General features: G+C 39.3%; 2 protein-coding genes across 5 annotated transcripts in view; one reads left to right on the top strand and one right to left on the bottom strand.

Annotated features, from left to right (window-relative positions):
• The window catches only part of CRYBG1 (crystallin beta-gamma domain containing 1), an 89,136-nt gene extending 71,027 nt beyond the window's left edge, over positions 1-18,109 (top strand). For all 3 annotated transcript variants that reach the window (XM_083433417.1, XM_083433418.1, XM_083433419.1), the window contains 9 exons: positions 1,456-1,582; positions 1,721-1,753; positions 2,807-2,919; positions 3,503-3,632; positions 7,172-7,311; positions 9,852-9,975; positions 10,292-10,450; positions 12,939-13,101; positions 16,223-18,109. In XM_083433417.1, the coding sequence (XP_083289543.1) occupies positions 1,456-1,582; positions 1,721-1,753; positions 2,807-2,919; positions 3,503-3,632; positions 7,172-7,311; positions 9,852-9,975; positions 10,292-10,450; positions 12,939-13,101; positions 16,223-16,311 (1,078 nt within the window). In that variant the 3' untranslated portion in view covers positions 16,312-18,109. The remainder of the gene's footprint in view (positions 1-1,455; positions 1,583-1,720; positions 1,754-2,806; positions 2,920-3,502; positions 3,633-7,171; positions 7,312-9,851; positions 9,976-10,291; positions 10,451-12,938; positions 13,102-16,222) is intronic.
• Positions 1-18,307, bottom strand: part of RTN4IP1 (reticulon 4 interacting protein 1) — a 56,797-nt gene that overhangs the window by 22,820 nt on the left and 15,670 nt on the right. The window contains exon 11 of one of the 2 annotated variants that reach the window (XM_083433534.1): positions 15,792-16,120. The exons of the other annotated variant lie outside the window; for it this stretch is intronic. Within the exon in view, the coding sequence (XP_083289660.1) occupies positions 15,935-16,120 (186 nt within the window). The 3' untranslated portion in view covers positions 15,792-15,934. Of the gene's footprint in view, positions 1-15,791; positions 16,121-18,307 lie in introns of those variants that run through there. 2 annotated transcript variants of the gene reach the window in all.

The following is an 18,307-nucleotide window of genomic DNA, read 5'->3' as shown; positions in this document are numbered from 1 at the left end:
TTTCTCACAGTTTATGGCTTCTTTGTGCAACATGTTTTTTCCTGCTTCCCACAGCAGTTTTTATGAATATATGTACAGGATTCCTTTGGGTGTACCAACCAAGGAAGTTGCATATCAGCACTAACAGAAAGGCAAAACCTAGTTCTGCATCTTCCTTTTCTGGAATAATTGGCAGATGGGTAGCACCAATCACTCAACTCATTTTCATGGAGATCCCATAGAGAATGAGTAAACAAACATAATTTGTGTGGATTTTCAGACCTGAACATTTGCAGCATAGCCTTAGTGTTTGCAGCACGAGAAGCCTGATACATTTATTTGTCCAAGAGACTGGCCAAGCCTGCTTTATTTTCAAAATTTCTATTGCATGTGATGTTCAAGTATAAACATGTCCCATTTCAGTTTGATCTTCATGGTTAACATACTGTTCATCCCTCCGTCACTTTGACTAAGCAGTTTACAGAGCATGTTGGGTGTGTGCTTAAGGCATATGCCTCAAATGATTAATCAACAGTGTGTTGATGGATCTGTTAAACATGAGTCAGAATAAAAGGAAATGGTAAACTTTTAAAATGTGACACTTCAATGGGCAAAACATACAGTGCTTCCATGCTAGGCTTGCTTCATATGCCTGGTATAATTTTACTGAAATGCAGCTTTGCTTTACTAGAGTTTATTATCCATGTCTTGAACTAAGAAACCTAAAATCTTGCTTCTTCGGACAGAAACGAACTATGAATAGTGAATAATAATAAAAAATCCTTCCAGTAGCACCTTAGAGACCAACAGGAAAAAGACCAATTGCAGTCGTCAGTCGTACAGTCGTCAACAGGTTTACCACACCTATCAGCCAATCACCCATTCCCACCACCCTTCTGAGTAATACCTCTCCCCACCCTCTCACTATATATAAGGGTCTGGTGACTTCTGTTTCAGTGTATCTGAAGAAGTGTGCATGCACACGAAAGCTCATACCAATAACAAACCTTGCTCGCTCACATTACTAGCCCAGTGTGAAATTAGACAATGGTACATATATCTCTTAAGATGTTAGCAAACTATATTTATTCATTGGGCTATGCTAAATATAACTACCTGAACCGGACTTAAGAAAATTGCCTTACTTTCAGAGTAATGATGTCATGCTTTACCATTTTTACCTTTCCCCATCATAATGTTGCTTAATATATTTTGGGTGTTTTGAACTGTAATGTGGGTGTTTTGAGCTGTATTATTAGAGGCAAACAATATAACGTTTCATTCTGATGACTTTATAAAATCCTTGCTGTGTTTGCAAATATATTATTTTTACATGAAGCTAAGTACATTGAGTACAGCTTACTTAATGTCAGTCATTTCCTACAAGATTCATAATTAAATGTTTGATTTAATTGTTTTTTAAAAATACAATGCATCAATTAATTAGAGCATAAATCATGATTTTTCCCCCCACAGGTGGGTGGCATATGAAAATCCTGACTTTACAGGAGAGCAGTATATCCTTGATAAAGGACTATACCCCAACTATGGTACATGGGGAGCTAAAAGTTGTAAGATCTCTTCAGTTCAACCCATAATTTTGGTAAGGTTTGTTTGTTCTGCTGGGTTTTATTTTATTTCCTACCAAGCTAGCTTGCTCCGTATTTCATTAATCAATATTCTTTCTGTATAATGTATATTTCTGGTGTCATATTTGTCTCTTTCCCTCCATTTATTTTAGGACAACATGAGTGATCATACGGGGAAATTTAAGGTAAAGCTTCCAAGCTTTTACATAGCAAATATAGCAAGCTGAATTGAGATAACATAAAAAAGACGAGTAGAGAGGCTGTAGGCAGAGAGATTCACAAAGTGGAATCAGTACCCTGGGAGGAGGCAGACTGAGTCCTTGTCAAGTTTTGCCAGATGCTTGAGAGAAAATGTGTATCTAATGCAAATGTCCTGGTCCTTTTAATGCAAGAACAAATGTATTTGCAGATGATGCTCAGGGTTTCCTAAAATACTCAGGCTTTTTTGCGAAAGGACTTTTCAGTCTTCCCAGGGTGTTTCTCTACATGGTATCATGCAGACCTGGCCAACACATGGAATATTGGTTTTGGCAATGGGGAAGAGCCCACAAATTTTGGTTAGCCTTAGCGACTGGCAGTCACCATCAGCCCTGCTCATCCCCTGACTCTTGAGAGGGATCTTGCCTGATGTTGGCTGAGTTCCAAGGCATTGGAAGCATGGGAGCGCTCTGCTTCAGAAGCTCAATGTGACTATAGGAGTGAGTTCCCACCTTTGTCTGAAGTACCAAGCTCAGGAATGGGATCTCATCAAGATTGAAAAATCTCACTGCTTTCAAGTTGAACCAACATTCAGTCTGTTCAAGCTCTAGCCTGTTTTTCATTCTTCACTGTGACAAGAACACATCAGATCAAAAGATACTGTTGCCAGTGGAGCCCTAACAATAAGAAAAAACTTTATTCTATCTTAGAATAAAGTTTCACTTCCAGGTCAGCAAATGGAATCAAGAATTGACTGTCAAATTCTACTACAAAGTCATCTTTGTAAAATAGTTTGGAAATACTTCTTACATAAATGTACATTACATACATTTTTAGTTTAGTTTAAAAAAATGTTTTGCTTGTATTCATGGAAAATTAAAATGATATCAGACTTAACTATTTAACAACATGGGGTGATACCCAACTAAGTACATTAGTTAAATTCATTTATTTCTGCGGGTCTTTTCTGACACTCGCAATGTTGGAATTGTCCTGAGCACAATGTTTAGTGTGTAACGTGACCTGCTTTGTCTTTAAAGGTCCAGCTATTTTCGGAACCAGAGTTCCAGGGTAACTGTCAAATATTTGAGAAAGATACTTCAGAGATCGAGGAGACATTCCTTGCTATGTCTTCAAAAGTATTATCTGGCAGGTGAGTACGAAATTGCATCATTGAACTCCCAAGCAAGCAAGCTTCTGAGTGTGCAACAGATACAAACCATCTGGGTAACGCTGAATGGGCTCAGGGTGGATGCATCTTCTCATTTGGGATTAGTGGAATCAAGGTTTTTGTTCTTAATAGTAAAATCTGTCTAAAAATGTAAGGGAGCAACTAAGGATAATGACAAGCATTTTGTGTATTCAAAAGTGTAGTGGAAGGGATTTGAATGCACACTTCTAGACTTGATAATGATTATTTCCCCACCCTTTAGATTGCATGCCTCTGCTCATTCTGAATAACTTCGCACAAGAACATGTTGATACTGCATTGCATGATGCGAAGTCTCTTAAACATATCAGTAAGGAAACATGTATTTTTAAAAGCCCATTAATGGAATATTCTTATTCTTTATTGATGAAGAATAATGCTACATCTGACTGAGCACTCGGGCAAGAGGCTTTCAAGCTACACAGAGCTTGGGTTGAAATGGCAATTAACAAAACTAACAATTAAGAAAACTGGCAATTAACAACAAAGCAAGAATTTAACATTGCCATTTTCTTCTTTTTTGCAGTTGGATTGCATATGATGAAGAAAATTTCTCTGGAAATCAGTATGTGTTAGAAGAAGGAGCCTATCCTAATCTGTCTGCAATGGGTTGCTTACCCAAAACATGCTTGAAGTCCTTAAAAGTTGTAAATATTGTAAGTTTTACAAAGAGTTGGATAGCCATTGCAAGCTGAAATTGCCTCATTACTGAGCTAAGTTCTTATGACTAAGTTATAGAAACAAAAATTGACCTTAAAAATATGCTGCTAAATAGTTTATTTGGGGGAAAGGAAGCATATATTGTAGCTCTATGGAGCTGACAGCAAATTAGCATGGAACAACCTGCATGGTTATCCGTATTTTTAGATATTGCAAAATCCTACCATTAATTGTTGGTTTATGTAACAAATTTTGTATCCCACCCTTCAGTACATATTCCTAGGGGAGCTCATGATTAGTAAAAAAGCAGTTCAAAGAATAATCCAGCAGTTAAATCTTTGCTAAACTATTTTTCAGGGTTGATTCTGTGACTTCAGAAAGATCAGGCTGCAAACATGAATTAATTCAATTAGAAGATTAATCAACTAAAGCAAAAATTCCCTCCATTAATTGAGGGCCAGAGTAAATATGACAGGGCAGCTACATGTATTTCATAGAATCATAGAGCTATAGAATCAAAGAGTTGGAGGGTCTTGCAAGGGTCATCTAGTCCAACCCTTGCAATGCAGAAATCTCAGCTAAATCATACATGAGAGATGCCTCTGCTTAAAATTTTATTTACCTTGTAAAATTTTCCCTTATAATGACCCTTAGATTCCCAGAACATATTCTTACTTCAGATGGTACATGGTGAATCCCTCACTTTCGAGAGATATCAGGATTCTACCCATCACAAAGTTTTTCTTGCTGGCTCTTTTTAAAAGCATCCAAATTAATCCTAAGCAACATAGAGCATTTTGTGCCCAGCCCTCCTCCCCTTTGTATACTTGAGTCCTTTCTGCTTCCCCTGAACTTTTCTCGATTCTTTAATATTCTCTAAATTATATTCCCTCCCACCTTCCTTTATACTTGCACTCCTTTATCTGTCCTTAAATCCTTAGTCCTTTCTCACTTCCAGCCAGCATTAATGCTTTTTTGCCTTCTGATGGCTGCCTTTTACACAGCCATTGTACACCAGAATGTCTTCCTCAACCTCCCCTCTCCTCAACATTTCCCTTTCAGCCTGCCTACATTTACAATCAGGTCAGCTGTCTTGCTGGCCCTGCCCCTTCACATACATCTGTTGATATAAAGTAGAGGATGAGTTTCTGGGGGGAGGAGGGAGGTAATTTTCATGAAATAAAATTCTTGAATGAGGAAATTAGTGAGCAAAATGTTCACAGAGGTTGCAGTAGGACAATATTGCCAATTGAGTTGGCTGATTCCTGCTTTCTTGCTGTACTATGCAGCACAAGAAGACAGGAATGCTCAATTTTCCCAGCTTCCCAGGGTGGTTAATGCTGCCTTATTTGCCCTTATTGCTAATGGTACATAATCAAATCTGATTGGCTACATAATACCATGATGTCATATTGTTAGTTTATAATCCCAGATTGGCTAGAATCACACAGGGAGTGGGTATAAAGTGCCATGAAATGAATAAGACAAAGTATTTGGGAAAGTTTCAATGAGTATTTCATACTCCACGCTTGTTTTTCTCAAGATAAAAATTCATAGCAGCACTAGTAAAAAAATGTACTAGAAGTGCTTACTTCTTAATAAATACACAGTATTCATTTAATTGACCATGAAGGCCCAAAGCCCATAAATTACCTGCTCTACATTTGTCTAGTAGTAGTCGTCAATTTTAGGCACAACAGATTCAACCGCAAAGCAAAACTTTGTATTTAGCAATTTGGTAGTTGTTAATTTGCACTGAAAGAAGCTGTTGGTGCTAAGTAAATGTTTTCTTTGAAAGTTCTGTTAACAAAACAAACAAATGGCAAGGCACCTGCCTTTTCACATCAATAAACACCTTGAAGATTTGCAGGTTGTGCTAACATACTAAAGAAGTATCACTAAACAGCATGCCTAGACCCTAATTTATATCTTGCTTATATATAAACAACATAATTCCACAGACTTGGAAGGCTGTTTTACTCAGATGTTCATGGGCTCTGCTGAGAAGCCAGCTGCCTTTGGCTTTTCCTCAACTGGCACCTAGTAGCGCCCATTCCACCAAGCTGCACCAGAGACACAGAAGGAAAGCAGGACCATTTCATCGGCTCTGCTAAGAAATCAACTGCCTTTGGCTCTTCATTTTTCTCATATGTCAGCTGCCGAAGGCCTCTTCATCAGGCCAGCTGAATTGTTCTATCTCAGCCGGTTTATATAAGAATTGTAATTCTAAGAATTTGTGCCCAAGTTTTCCTACTCAGTTTGAGACTATTTAAGTATTTTTGTCACACCCCTGTCATTTCACTATAATTTTTTCTTAAAGCATATACCGTATTTATTTGAATCTAATGTGCCATTGAATCTAATGCCTACCTCAATTTTCAAAACCATGTATACCCTAATTTTTGCGAAGTAATTTGGCCAAAAAAGGTGTGCATTACATTCGAGTAAATACAGTATTATTTCTCTCATTCAATAATTTTAATGCTGCAAAAGGATTTCTGTGCCAACTCCAAATCCTTCCCTACAAACTATATGGTCCTCACCAATCTAAGCCTTAGCAGAAATGCCATGAGTACATTTGAAACATTTTGTATGACAGTGAGCTCCCGTTGCTCGGTCCCTGCTCCTGCCAACCTAGCAGTTTGAAAGCATGTAATGTGCAAGTAGAATAGGTACCTTCCCAGCGGGAAGGTAAACGGCATTTCCGTGTGCTGCTCTGCTTTGCCAGAAGCGGCTTAGTCATGCTGGCCACATGACCCGGAAGCTGTACGCCGGCTCCCTTGGCCAATAAAATGAGATAAGCGCCGCAACCCTAGAGTCAGTCATGACTGGACCTAATGGTCAGGGGTCCCTTTACCTTTAATACACCTTGACTTTATCTATACCTTGTCTAGAATTATAAATTAGTAACTCTTGTGCATGGAATAAGTGCATAAAATAAGTGTTATGTATAAAATCCTGAGTAGCAGGATACTTTGTAAAGAATTACAGATTTGCAGCACATCTGTTTGTCCATATAGCTGTAGGAAAAGTTCTGCAATTTTAGCTGTTGCTGACTCATGAAGATGCCAGCCAAGAATGGAAGGTGTGGCTGTAAGTCATCACCTTGCTTCTCTTTCCAGTTTTCATCCCACACTTGGAATAACTTTTTCATGAGTAATGCCTTTTATACAGACTTGCCACCTTGTCAGTTCCAGACCAGAGGACTTGTTTTTCATTTCTCTGAAAAGATAGCTGTGTTAGATAAGTTATTTAGCTTGAACTGAGGACTTGAAGCCTTTCCAGATGCCATGGTTTACAGTACAGTATTACTGGACTAACCTCCCCAACCATTCCTCTGTTGGAGAATTGTTCAAAGGCAAGTTGCTGTAACATTACAGCTTTAGCTAAGGTAATAGCAGTGTAATGCAGCACCGAGGTAGGGGATGACCCAGATTTAAGTGGTGTATAGTGCTTGATGAACATCTCGCAACTGTCCAGCACATTAGTAAACATCAGATGTACAAGAAATAAACAACCTTCTCTTTTAAAACAGGAACTTTCTGAGCCAACCATAGCCCTTTTTGAAAAGGAAGACTTCAACGGAAAGAAAATGGAATTTACTACCGAGGTCTTAAATCTCCAGTTCCTTGGCTACAACTGTCATGTGGCTTCAGTAGATGTCCATGGTGGCATGTAAGTTCACTTTCTGAAGTGAGGGATTTGTTATTTGTAGAATGAACTAAGTGAGGCTTACTTTTAAGTATCCATGTACAGGGTTGCACTGTTAAGTGGAATTTTGTAGATACACTGTCTTTTAAAAAGATGTTCCTGTCTCTAAGGCAGGGATAGGGACTATTTTTCAGTCCAAGGACCACATTCCCTTCTATGGAACCTTCCAGAGACCAGATCTCAGCAGCAAGGGGACCAAAGGCATAAGTAAGAAGAGCAATGACTCTGACTCTTACCTTTCTATACTGGGCTACACACCAAAGTCGGGCGTTGGTGCACTATTTGTGCAATCAAGAGGCATCATACAGTTCAAGGATGCATTCCAGCCAGACAAAAACACAAGGACAGTGCAAAGTGTGGCTAGTGAGAGGTGTGGCCTCTGACGAATACCAAGGACCAGACAGAAAGGCCTGGGGTTCACATTTGGGTCCTGGGCCTGAGGCTCCTCACCCAGTGTTAGAAACTGAGATATGATGGCTAGGAGCTAAATGGCACCTGAAACCGAGGTTATGGGCGCAACAACAGAATGTCTAGGCACACTTTTTTATAACAAGAATACAAAGCTGAAAATGAATGAACCGCAGCTAAAATTCTATGTTCATTTTTTTACATGATCTAGTCCTTCCCCTGCCCAGCCCCTAATATTTTTTAAAGGGTCTCTTATCCATTCTTCTCAGAGTAGCTGGAAGTGGGGAGGGAGAAAAAAGTCCTCCTTACCTTCCACTCTGCAGCTTTAATCTGAAATCTTAGGCGCAGTACTGCGCCCAGAGCTCAGAAATTGTTCATGCTTATGGATTTCTCAATTGCAAAATGCACCTAGAACAATGGAAGTTTTGAATACTGTCCTCAACCCTGCTGTAAGAATTTGAACCTGGGTATTTTAGGCTGTCTTAACTGACGCGAGGATAAACTCAGGCTTGTTACTCTGTCAAGTTGTCAGTAGTGGTTTATGTAGCAGGACATTATCTAAATACGCCATGTTTAACAGAATTGCCAGAAAACTCATTCAAGGTGAAAATTCAGGTATCTGCATGTCCTCACATTTTTTTAAAAAAATGGTTAGTTGCCTTGGGCCTAGTGGTGACATAACGTTTATCCATAATTTGTAAAGATCCCAAACCATGAAACAAAGCCAAGTTTCCGTGGTTTTCCTTTCCAAGCTAAGGCCTACTCCAGGACTGTAGGGTAGGGAGATGTTGGCAAGGTCTGCTGTCTACCTTGCAAGCAGAGGCTAGAAAAATGGGAAAAGGGGTGGGATAGGGTGCTCAGTTCAGATATAATTCTTACTACACACTGTGAATTTTAAGCCCACTTCATACCCTGGCTTCATATCCCAGTTAGCATTGGATCATTAATCATGGATTAGTCAAGTGTTACTGCATAATTTTTTGATTTAAAAAAACCCCCTGTAAATTAATGTCTGTGGATCAGTTTGTTAGTTACTTTACAAGCTTCGGGTGGCTTGAGCAAAGGACAGACTTGAACCCATCTCAGCTTTCACAGTGACATTTCCTGCTTTTTATTAGGCCTTTTAAAAGATATTGGCTATTATGATGGTTTTATTGTGCTCAAACATACACCACTGTTCTATGCAATATAGTCATAAAGCCACCCACCTAAATGTATTCACTTAGAGGCAACTCTCACTGGTTTTCATGAGGCACAATAATAGTAGATCTGCTGCTTAAGCAAGATATATATACACTGTTGTATGTAATTGTAAAAATGTCACCATGCTGTGTTGGGCAGCCATGCAAAGTGCAGTGTGACAACAGAATAGGCAGGCAAATGAGCAGGCAGCCCTGGCAATATGCATGGGCGTTGGGAGGCCCAGATGAGCCACAGGAGAATAGCCAGGTCAGACCAGAACAGCTTCCCAGCAACTGTCCTGCTCTGCTGTTGCTGTACACCTCAAATCAACGATGCTGTTTCAGTGTCAGCTAGGTAGGAGGCCAAGATTGGGGGGCGCGGGGAGAGATGGCAGCAGAGCAGGAGGCTCGGGCCTGTCCTGCTTATTCCTCTGGAGAGAAGGAGAAAGCAGCTTTCATCCCCACCCCACATTCCATGCAAGAGGAAGAAGGAAGTCTGCTTTCTAACATTTTCTCTCCTATTCACATAGCATACTCCTCACAGCAGCAGAGAGGATGACAACAAAGGGGGAAAGGACTTTCTCCTTTGGCTTCCTCCCCACAGCTGGCAACAGGGTATAAAAAAAGGGGAAGGGGGGTTGGTGAAGTGTAAAACGGAGGGCCAACAATGGGCTGGCAGAAGTGGTGAGCAGGTTGAGAAGAGACACTAGTATGCAATAGAATCATAGGATCGTCAAGTTGGAAGGGACCCTGAGGATCATCTAGTCCAACCCCCTGCAATGCAGGAATAAGCAGCTGTCCCATAAGGGGATCGAACCTGCAACCTTGGCATTACCAGCAGTAAATATTTTTAAAATGTTGTTTCTCCTCAGCACTTTTTAATGTACCTAGTTAGTAAAATATTGTTTGTTTCAGATGGATTATTTATGAATACAGTAACTATAAAGGTCGTCAGATTTTATTATCACCTCAGAAAATACCAAACTGGTATGAGTCAAGTGGCTACCACAAAATAGGTTCTCTACGGCCTTTACTACAGGTAAGACACTACAATTTACTCTGGGATGTCAGAAGCGTCTGTGAATCTTCTATCTTTTTACTAGTACTATGGCACTGATCAGCTCTCCTCCGATTCAATCCCTTTATCCTAGTATTGCACAAGAGTACCAAGTTAATAACGTCATATTTTATGTATTTCCCTAATCCAGGGTTGCGACACTATTGTCTGTAAAAAGGGGGAAGCATCTTGAAGTGCTGAATAATGAAGTTACATTATTAGGTCAAGGTTAGCCAGACAGGGCTCATAATGTTTGCCGGTACTGTAGTGTTAAAAGCCATGATTTATTTATTTACAGAAAAAAGCATATTTCAGACTGAGAAACAAAGTAACAAAGAAGTTCATGTCAACTGATGGAAATGGAGATGACTTGAATCTTCTTAGGATACAGGTTGTGGAAGATGCTAAATCTGATGAACAAGTCTGGATTTATCAAGATGGATACATCAAATGTAGGGTAAGGTTCTGCCTTAATAATTACTTGCTAACAGCACCCATCCTATAGGAAAAATAAGAAATAACTTTTCTATACTGTGATAAGTGAATAGTAACTGAAATGGGAACATGAGCTCTTCAGCAGTTTGATGAAAAACATGGTTCTATTTTGCGTCGGCAGCTTCGTAAAAGGGCTGGTGCCAGGCTTAGTGGGTCCTTGGCTTTTTAACACCAGTGGCTTTCCCCATCTGCCACTGCTGCCTGGCTCTGTTGCTGCCCCCTGCCATTGCTACTACTGCCAGTCATTTAACTCCCCCTCGGATGTATTTACGTGGTCGAAGCAGCATTGAAGCCTGGGAAATGGAGCACACTCATGAAGGATTGGGGATGACATGGCTGCTATCCAAAAGGTTGCCCACTGGGTAAAACATATAAGGAGAGTAACAGTTAAAAGAAGCACCTGGGTGGGGAGGCTCTGATGTCAGCCCTGGTGAGACTGCCAGGATGCACTGAGCCCCAACAGCTGCCCATGTTGGATTTCCTATGAGTGCAGCCCCACAGTGATTCTTAAGGGGAAAGCAAAAAGGACTTTGACTATATATTCCTATATTCCTCTTCCCCCCCCCCCTTTATTATTTGCTGCACTAAGTAGCTGTACCTTGTGTTCAATGCAACTTTTTTTATGCTGCTTTATATTAAAAAAATAACAAGATTACTAAAGACATGGAAGTGCTGAAATAATAGGTGCTGGATTTTTCAGGGTTTTTATAGTCTCTCTTGCTGACTTTTTTGAGCCCTTTGAAAGCAATGAGTCTATATAATTATTATTACTGACCTGGAACCTTGACAAATATAGGAGGAAATGTTGAGTTTTGAAAGCAGTCTTTTAGACAATTTATTAATAATTCTATTGTTGTTTGGTTCCTGCTTTATAGTGGAAATATGTGTTGTTTCAAAATCAAATTGTGAACTTCTACATCAAGGCTTGCAACAGTGGTGCCTGCCAACACTAGCCTAGCAGCTAGACCTAAAAAAAAATTGCTTGGAAGTAAATCCTACTGAGTTACATACTTTGATGATCAAAGGGGAAAAAAATTCAGGCCGTAACATCAAAACAAAGTGAACAGAGCTTGAGTGACAAGCCATGTGTCTTTTTTTTTTTAAGTTGTATAACTTGACCTAAAACATTCTGCCAAAGGAATAGATTTCTCAACTCACAGTGGAATGGGTTTCTTTCTTGCAATAAACCAAGAGCATGTCTCAACATGGAGCAAATAGAAGCTGTGCACTTACAACAGGCTGCAACACTGAACGGATTGATTTTAATGCCTCATCTTAACACATTGGAAACATTAAAGTGATATTAAACCATTACTTTTCATATGTTTTCATTTCAGCACTCAGTTGAATTCTTGCAACCCAGTCTGAAGTAGATAAGAATAATACCTTTTTTGTCAATGTACAACCTGTATACAGTGAAATTAACTGAGCCTCTCCCCCCCAAACACTTAATCTCATTGCACTCCGAGTGCTTGTCGCACAACACACCAACCCCGAAAGTCAGTTGCACTATATTATTTTCCGTTCAGCAGCCTAACAACCTAGAACAGTAGGTTCTTCTCCAGCTGGGAATTGCATTACATCTAGCTTGTTCTGTCTCTCATGGCATCAGTCATCCATTCAACATAGCAGAGATAAATTATCTTTAATTCAGACAAGTTTATGTGGAAGTAGAGTGTTATTAGCAAGCTGCTTTGGTGAACGTATACAATGATAATGAGTTGTGATATTTGTTGTGATATTTGTGATACTGCTTAATTATTATACATTGGGACTGAATTGCTAGCCACCTTGGGCACTTTTAAATCCTGCTTTTCCATAAAAATGTAACAAATAAATAGTTCACAGGCAGAGGGCCTTCTAGTAGTGGTACCTACCCTGTGGAACACTCTCCCATCAGATGTCAAGAAAATAAATAATTACACGACACCTGAAGGCCGCCCTGTATTGGAAAATTTTTTATGCTCTAATGTTTCACTGTGGTTTTGTATTTTTAATATTTTGTTGGAAGCCACCCAGAGTGGCTTGGGCAACCCAGCCTGATAGGTGGGGTACAAATAATAAAGCTGTTGTTCAAGGTACCTTGAATGCCACATAATTAGTAGGCTTTTATTTTTCATATCTAAAAATATGGCATTCTGCTACTACTTCATATTCTGTATGGCAAAAAGCCAAGACAAAACTGCAACTAAACAGTTAATGTACCTCTAATAATATGTACTGTACACATTCATTTAGAGAATGAATGAACAAATGTTAAATAATGTTGCAGTAACAACCGCTATATTGTGGGAATACTACTAGAATCTCTGAATGCTGAAAATCAGTTTGTTCAGAGGAAAGTATCACATGAAAATATCCACAATCCTATCCATGCATATGCACAAATATACTAGTTTTGGAAGTAAGATCAAGATTTTTTGACTCATACTTTCTATTTAACTGCACAGCTGGCAGAAGAACTTTGCTTGACAATTGTGGGTAACCTGATTACACCTGGTGCCAAACTGGGCCTGGCACTTCAGCAGAACGAAGAAAAACAAAAATGGAGTATTAATCCAGATGGGAGGATTTACAGAAAGATGAAACCAAACTTAGTATTAGATATTAAAGGTAAGACCTTCCCGGCTGTAAGTTATAAACAACTCTGAATTGGTATTTAGTGAAAATGAATTTCGGTAAGATAAGTGGAAAGAAAGACATGGCTTCGTGTTGTTTGTATTGAGTGTGCAATCTAAATTCCACGTTTTTCAGCAATAGTCCATTATCTTCGGAAATCCTTATGATCTGGTTAATGCAGAGCAATATTTTTTAAAGGCATGCTTTCCATACTGGGTTGGGATTGGAAGGACACACCTTTTGAGCCCTTTTAGGTAATGTGAATTGGTAGACAGAAATCACACTTTTGCTTGGGCCAGTTACTGTAAGGAGTCAAGAGCACTGTTTGCATTAAACAACTGCTGAAAACCAAACCACCTTGCATCGATTTGTGATGCTTTTCAAAGAATCTATATAGACTTCAGTTTAATAATAAAGTTTTTATTATTAGTTTTAATAACTGGATTCAGATTATTGTCTTTTCTGAACACTTGAGCAGTTTAATCTGTAGATGGCATAGGTATAGTGTCAATTTTTGTAGAGAGTTGAGGATTTACTGTTTTATCATAAGCCATGTAGTAAATCTGCTTTTTCTCTGAAAAACTGCATAGGCTTAATATCAAATTACAAAATCATTCTGGACAGACATATTGCCCCAAATAAGTTCGGCAAGCTTTGTTATTTGCATCAGAGCAGTTTAGTGTTAATACTCGGTTAGTAAAGTTAATATTTACTGAGTTCCAGTCATACTAATGTCAGGATCTTTAGTTTAATAGAAAAACAAGGGGCCAGTGGCAACTCAAAGAGGAAAAGAATAGCATTTGTCAGTATATTAATGCCTATTCCAGTTTGTGAGCTGATACTAAGCTTGTACTTTCTAAGTGTGTGTTATGTTGCCCTCTTGAGGCTGCAGTTAGAACTGACACTGAAAGATAGATGGACTTTTTCTGTAACAAACAAAACTTGATCCACTTGTTCACTACTAGCTACTGCAAAAAACCATCTTGAGTAATTTATAAAATAACCAAAACTGTTCCCATAGTTTCTACCACATGATGTTCCACAGCTCATACTTTTCCAGACAAGTTTCTTGCCAATGGAAATCTACAATACAACATTTGGAGAAAGCAGTATTGTTTTTATTATTGATGTGTAAATTACCGTATTTTTCGCTCCATAGGACGCACTTTTTCCCCTCCAAAAATGAAGGGGAAATGTGTGTGCGTCCTAGGGGGCGAATGCAGGCTTTCGCTGAAGCCTGGAGAGTGAGAGGGGTTGGTGCGCACCGACCCCTCTCGCTCTCCAGACTTCAGGAGAACCCCAGCGCCAGCCCCACAAGGTTGGGGGACAGCGGGGAGGCGGAACGCCGCCATCCCGCTGTCTCCCGATGTGGTTTGGAGGCTGACGGCGGGGAGACACGTGCTTCTCCCCGCTGCCTGCCCCGCAAGCTCCGGGGACAGCTGAGAGGCGGAGCGCGTCTTCCCGCTGTCCCCGGACCTGGTCTGAAGGCAGGCGGTGGGGAGAAGAGCGCTTCTCCCCGCTGCCGGCCCCACAAGCGCTTGGAGGGGAAATAATTTTTTTTTTTCTTTATTTCCCCCCCAAAAAACATGGTGCATCCTATGGGCCGGTGCGTCCTATGGAGTGAAAAATACGGTAAATGCCAAATTTGTTGTCGTTTAGTCATGTCCATGGGGTCACAAAGAGTCGGATGATGTCCTGCAGTCTACTTTGAGAATGCCAATTTACATTTTGTTAGTTAAATAGCATTCCTTTGCGGGTAACAGAGCTAGTCATTTTGAGTAGTAAGCATCCTCTCATAAAAGTCCCCTTGATCAGTTGTGAACATGATATATAATTTTGAGTCCACAGAAGTGAGATGCAAGGATTTCAAAGTAGATACTCAAAAGATATACAAGCATTAATGATTATCAACATAGGTAAATGCCTGTTTAAAATTTAATAACACAAATTATCATATGATATATACACAGTCTAAACTCTAGTATGATCAGCCACGTTTTCAGGGCATGGTCTCACGTTAACGCAATGCAACATTCTAAATAGATGCAACATTATAACACTATAATGGACCTTTTCTGCAGTGGCTCCCCCTTTGCAGAATGCTCTCCTCAGGGAGGCTTGCCCAGCACCTTCATTACAAATCTTTAGGCACCAAGTGAAAATATTCAGTCTTTGGCTGATAGAACAATCTATGGCCTTTTAAATGTGCCTGGGATTTTTTTGGTTGTTATGTTATGTATTTTTTTGTTTTTATTGTGTTTTATGTTGTAAGCTGCCCTGTGAACTTTGGATGAAAGGCAGTATATAAATTTAATAAATAATGGCAATAGGTATGGTTTGGTTGAAAACCATGGGGAATGGCCTGAAAAGCCTGTCTATGCCACCTTGAAGTTCTATCTTGGAAGACAGGTAGGATGTAAATGTAGCAAAAAACAACCACCCTAACATTTCCCCCATAAAACCTTTTTCTGTGGAATAATAGAGCAAGAATGCTTTAAAAAAAACAAAACCAGCAGGATCCACTTAAAAACACCATCAATGGATGCCTTGAACAATAGGGTTTCCCCCCTCTCTGCTGCCCCCTCAAACTGGCTCAGTGGGGTTGGGAAAACCCCCAGAACGGAGAGGAGGGGGGATCATTCCATCTGGCATGTTGAAATGTTTTCACAGATGCAACATCCAGTGGACCCAGTCAAACCAAAGTCATGACTCACCTTCTATGCAACAAGTTAGGACTTTGATCATAGCTATCTCAGACTAAGCTCATAGTTCCTGGTTATTAAAGAAATGGATTTATGTGTAAGCCTCTTACAGTAGGGAATATCTGCTAGATAAGTAAACGCATAGCATTATACTTCATAGATTGGGCACATCTTAGACTGAGGATTAGAATTTCTGATAACCAGTAAATCATGTATACTTGCAGGTTGCAAGATAAATTTGCATGGCAGCTAGGGTGCAGGGAAGCAAATGTTGTCTTAGGAGGAGACTGCACAGAAACAAGAATGCCATCCTGCATGAAGACAACAAGTAGAGGAATTGGGGGGATTCAGTGATGCATCAAAGATTTGTTTTCGCTCACAAATGCTATACTGAAACTATTGTTTAATTTTAGGTGGGAAGCACTATGATCAAAACCACCTTGTTCTCAGTTCAGCCAGCGAAGACAGGCCAACACAGTGCTGGGAACCGCTGGTCGTATAAATGGCACAGGCTAAGAATCAGTTCCATCAACTTTATGAAGACTGGCAGAAAACAGGACATTGGAGCAGTCTTCACAGTAATTTTTAAGAACAATGAACAGAATTTGAGTGAGTGAGTGAATGCTGTTTGTACCCTTGGATTAAGACCGAGAGACCTACCCCCTTTCCTATTTGTTATTCAAAGGTTAAAACATATTGCAAGCAGTTATTATACATCATTGATAAGTTACTCATTCAGAATACATTTTAATCTGGTATTTTAAATTATTTACAAAGACTTGTTTTATTCTCCTTGGCTTCATGCTGAAACAGAATTTACATTTTTGCACTGGAATTTTTTATACTGAAAATTTGCCTGCAGCTATTCTGTTTGGACCAAATATAATGAACCGTTTACTCATAAAATGAACCAAAGACAAATGCATATTCCACAAACATTTGCTGCCAGATAGAATAGGTTGCCAAATAAGCTGCTCAGTTCCTTAAAAATCTGCATGTCTGCCTTACTTTATACAACGTGGGACTCATCCAGACTTCTGCTTGTCTCACCACTTTCCCATAGCCAATAATTTACCACTGAATTGGAGTAAATGTCACTCATATTTTCTGATTCAGTGCTAAAGTGTGGGTTTTCCCAGGGAGGGCAGTGGGGCAAACAGAAAACCCATCAAAGTATGGGACAAGCAGAAGTGTGAATGAGCCCTTAGTAACTCTTTGTTAAAGGTCAAAATGTACCACTTTTGAAATGCAAGAGGAAATACTATTCCATAAAAACTGGCTTTGCTAGCATAGTAATTCTCTCTTTTCAAGCAGCTGCACCAACAACAACTGTTTGCTTCCCAACTTCTGTGCCCTAAAATTTTTTGGATGAAAATTGTTGCCTAAATTTTCATGTTAGTTTTATACTACTGATAATGTATTCAGAGTTATTTCAGTGTTAAGCTCTTTACTTCTGTACCCTGCTTTACAACCCATCCTGTTTGTTTCCCATCTTAGCATGTAGTGGGCAGACACTGCTGCATTTGAAAACCCACAGCAATAGCTTGTGTGATTAAGTACAAATTTTATCTGAATTCCACAATAATCCAAATTGTTCCCTGAAAAACAGTCTAGAGGAGTTGCAGCCATTCTATAAAATAGTCCCAGCAAAATGTCTACCTCTATGCTAAGGTGGGAACATTTTGAATTCCTTGAGTATTCAACTACAGGAAAACTCACATGTTAGAGGCAGTCATGGAGAAGCTTGCATTCTCATGACAAATATAGTAGATGCTTGGTACCTAGGCATCTCTAGCAAACCAAAGCAATTTTCCAAGAGAAAACAGAAATAGGTTTTATATATAGAAACTTAAGATAGCTCTTAAAGTACTACTCTTTCCTAGTGTGAAGATTATTCTGTTATTTCTATTACTACTCTTTCTTAGTGTGAAGATTATTCTGTTATTTCTATTACTTTGATCTTGAATGTTCTGATGCAAACCACTTAATACTATTGCTACTTGCACACCTGGGATGCTCTGTCAAGTGTCCTGAAAAGCTGTTAGGATTTTCCAATTCTGCACTGACTTGGTTAGAGAACACTATTTTGTTAATTTGTTTATTAGGAAATTAGCACACTTCCACTTCAATCTGCTGTACAAATTATTGCTTTTGGTTAAAATATTTCTAGTGTTCTTGATAAGAAGCTGCTGCTTATTTCTTTGAAACTTGGTTTTAAGGTGTTACTTAAAAATAAACATTTTTCTGTGCCCCAAACTATTGTATAAACATATTTTACAAATAAATATTATTCTGATGAATTCTATTGTGTATGTTTACAAATAGCTCCAAGTTCTGGCAAAAGGTGCAGGCAGAATAGATGAAGAGCAGGAATAATAGACTGCTGATAAAAGTAGCATATTACAGATAGCATATGAGTCTGTGTGTAGCACAAAATGGAGCATAGAGGGATAATTATGGATGCAGGATTAGCAAAAGTCTTTCAGCTATCATGAAGC

This window comes from Podarcis tiliguerta (assembly GCF_965153285.1).
Source record: "Podarcis tiliguerta genome assembly, chromosome: 3".
Lineage (NCBI taxonomy): Eukaryota > Metazoa > Chordata > Lepidosauria > Squamata > Lacertidae > Podarcis > Podarcis tiliguerta.
Note: the sequence above shows the minus strand (reverse complement) of the source record. Positions and strands in the feature narration are given on the sequence as shown.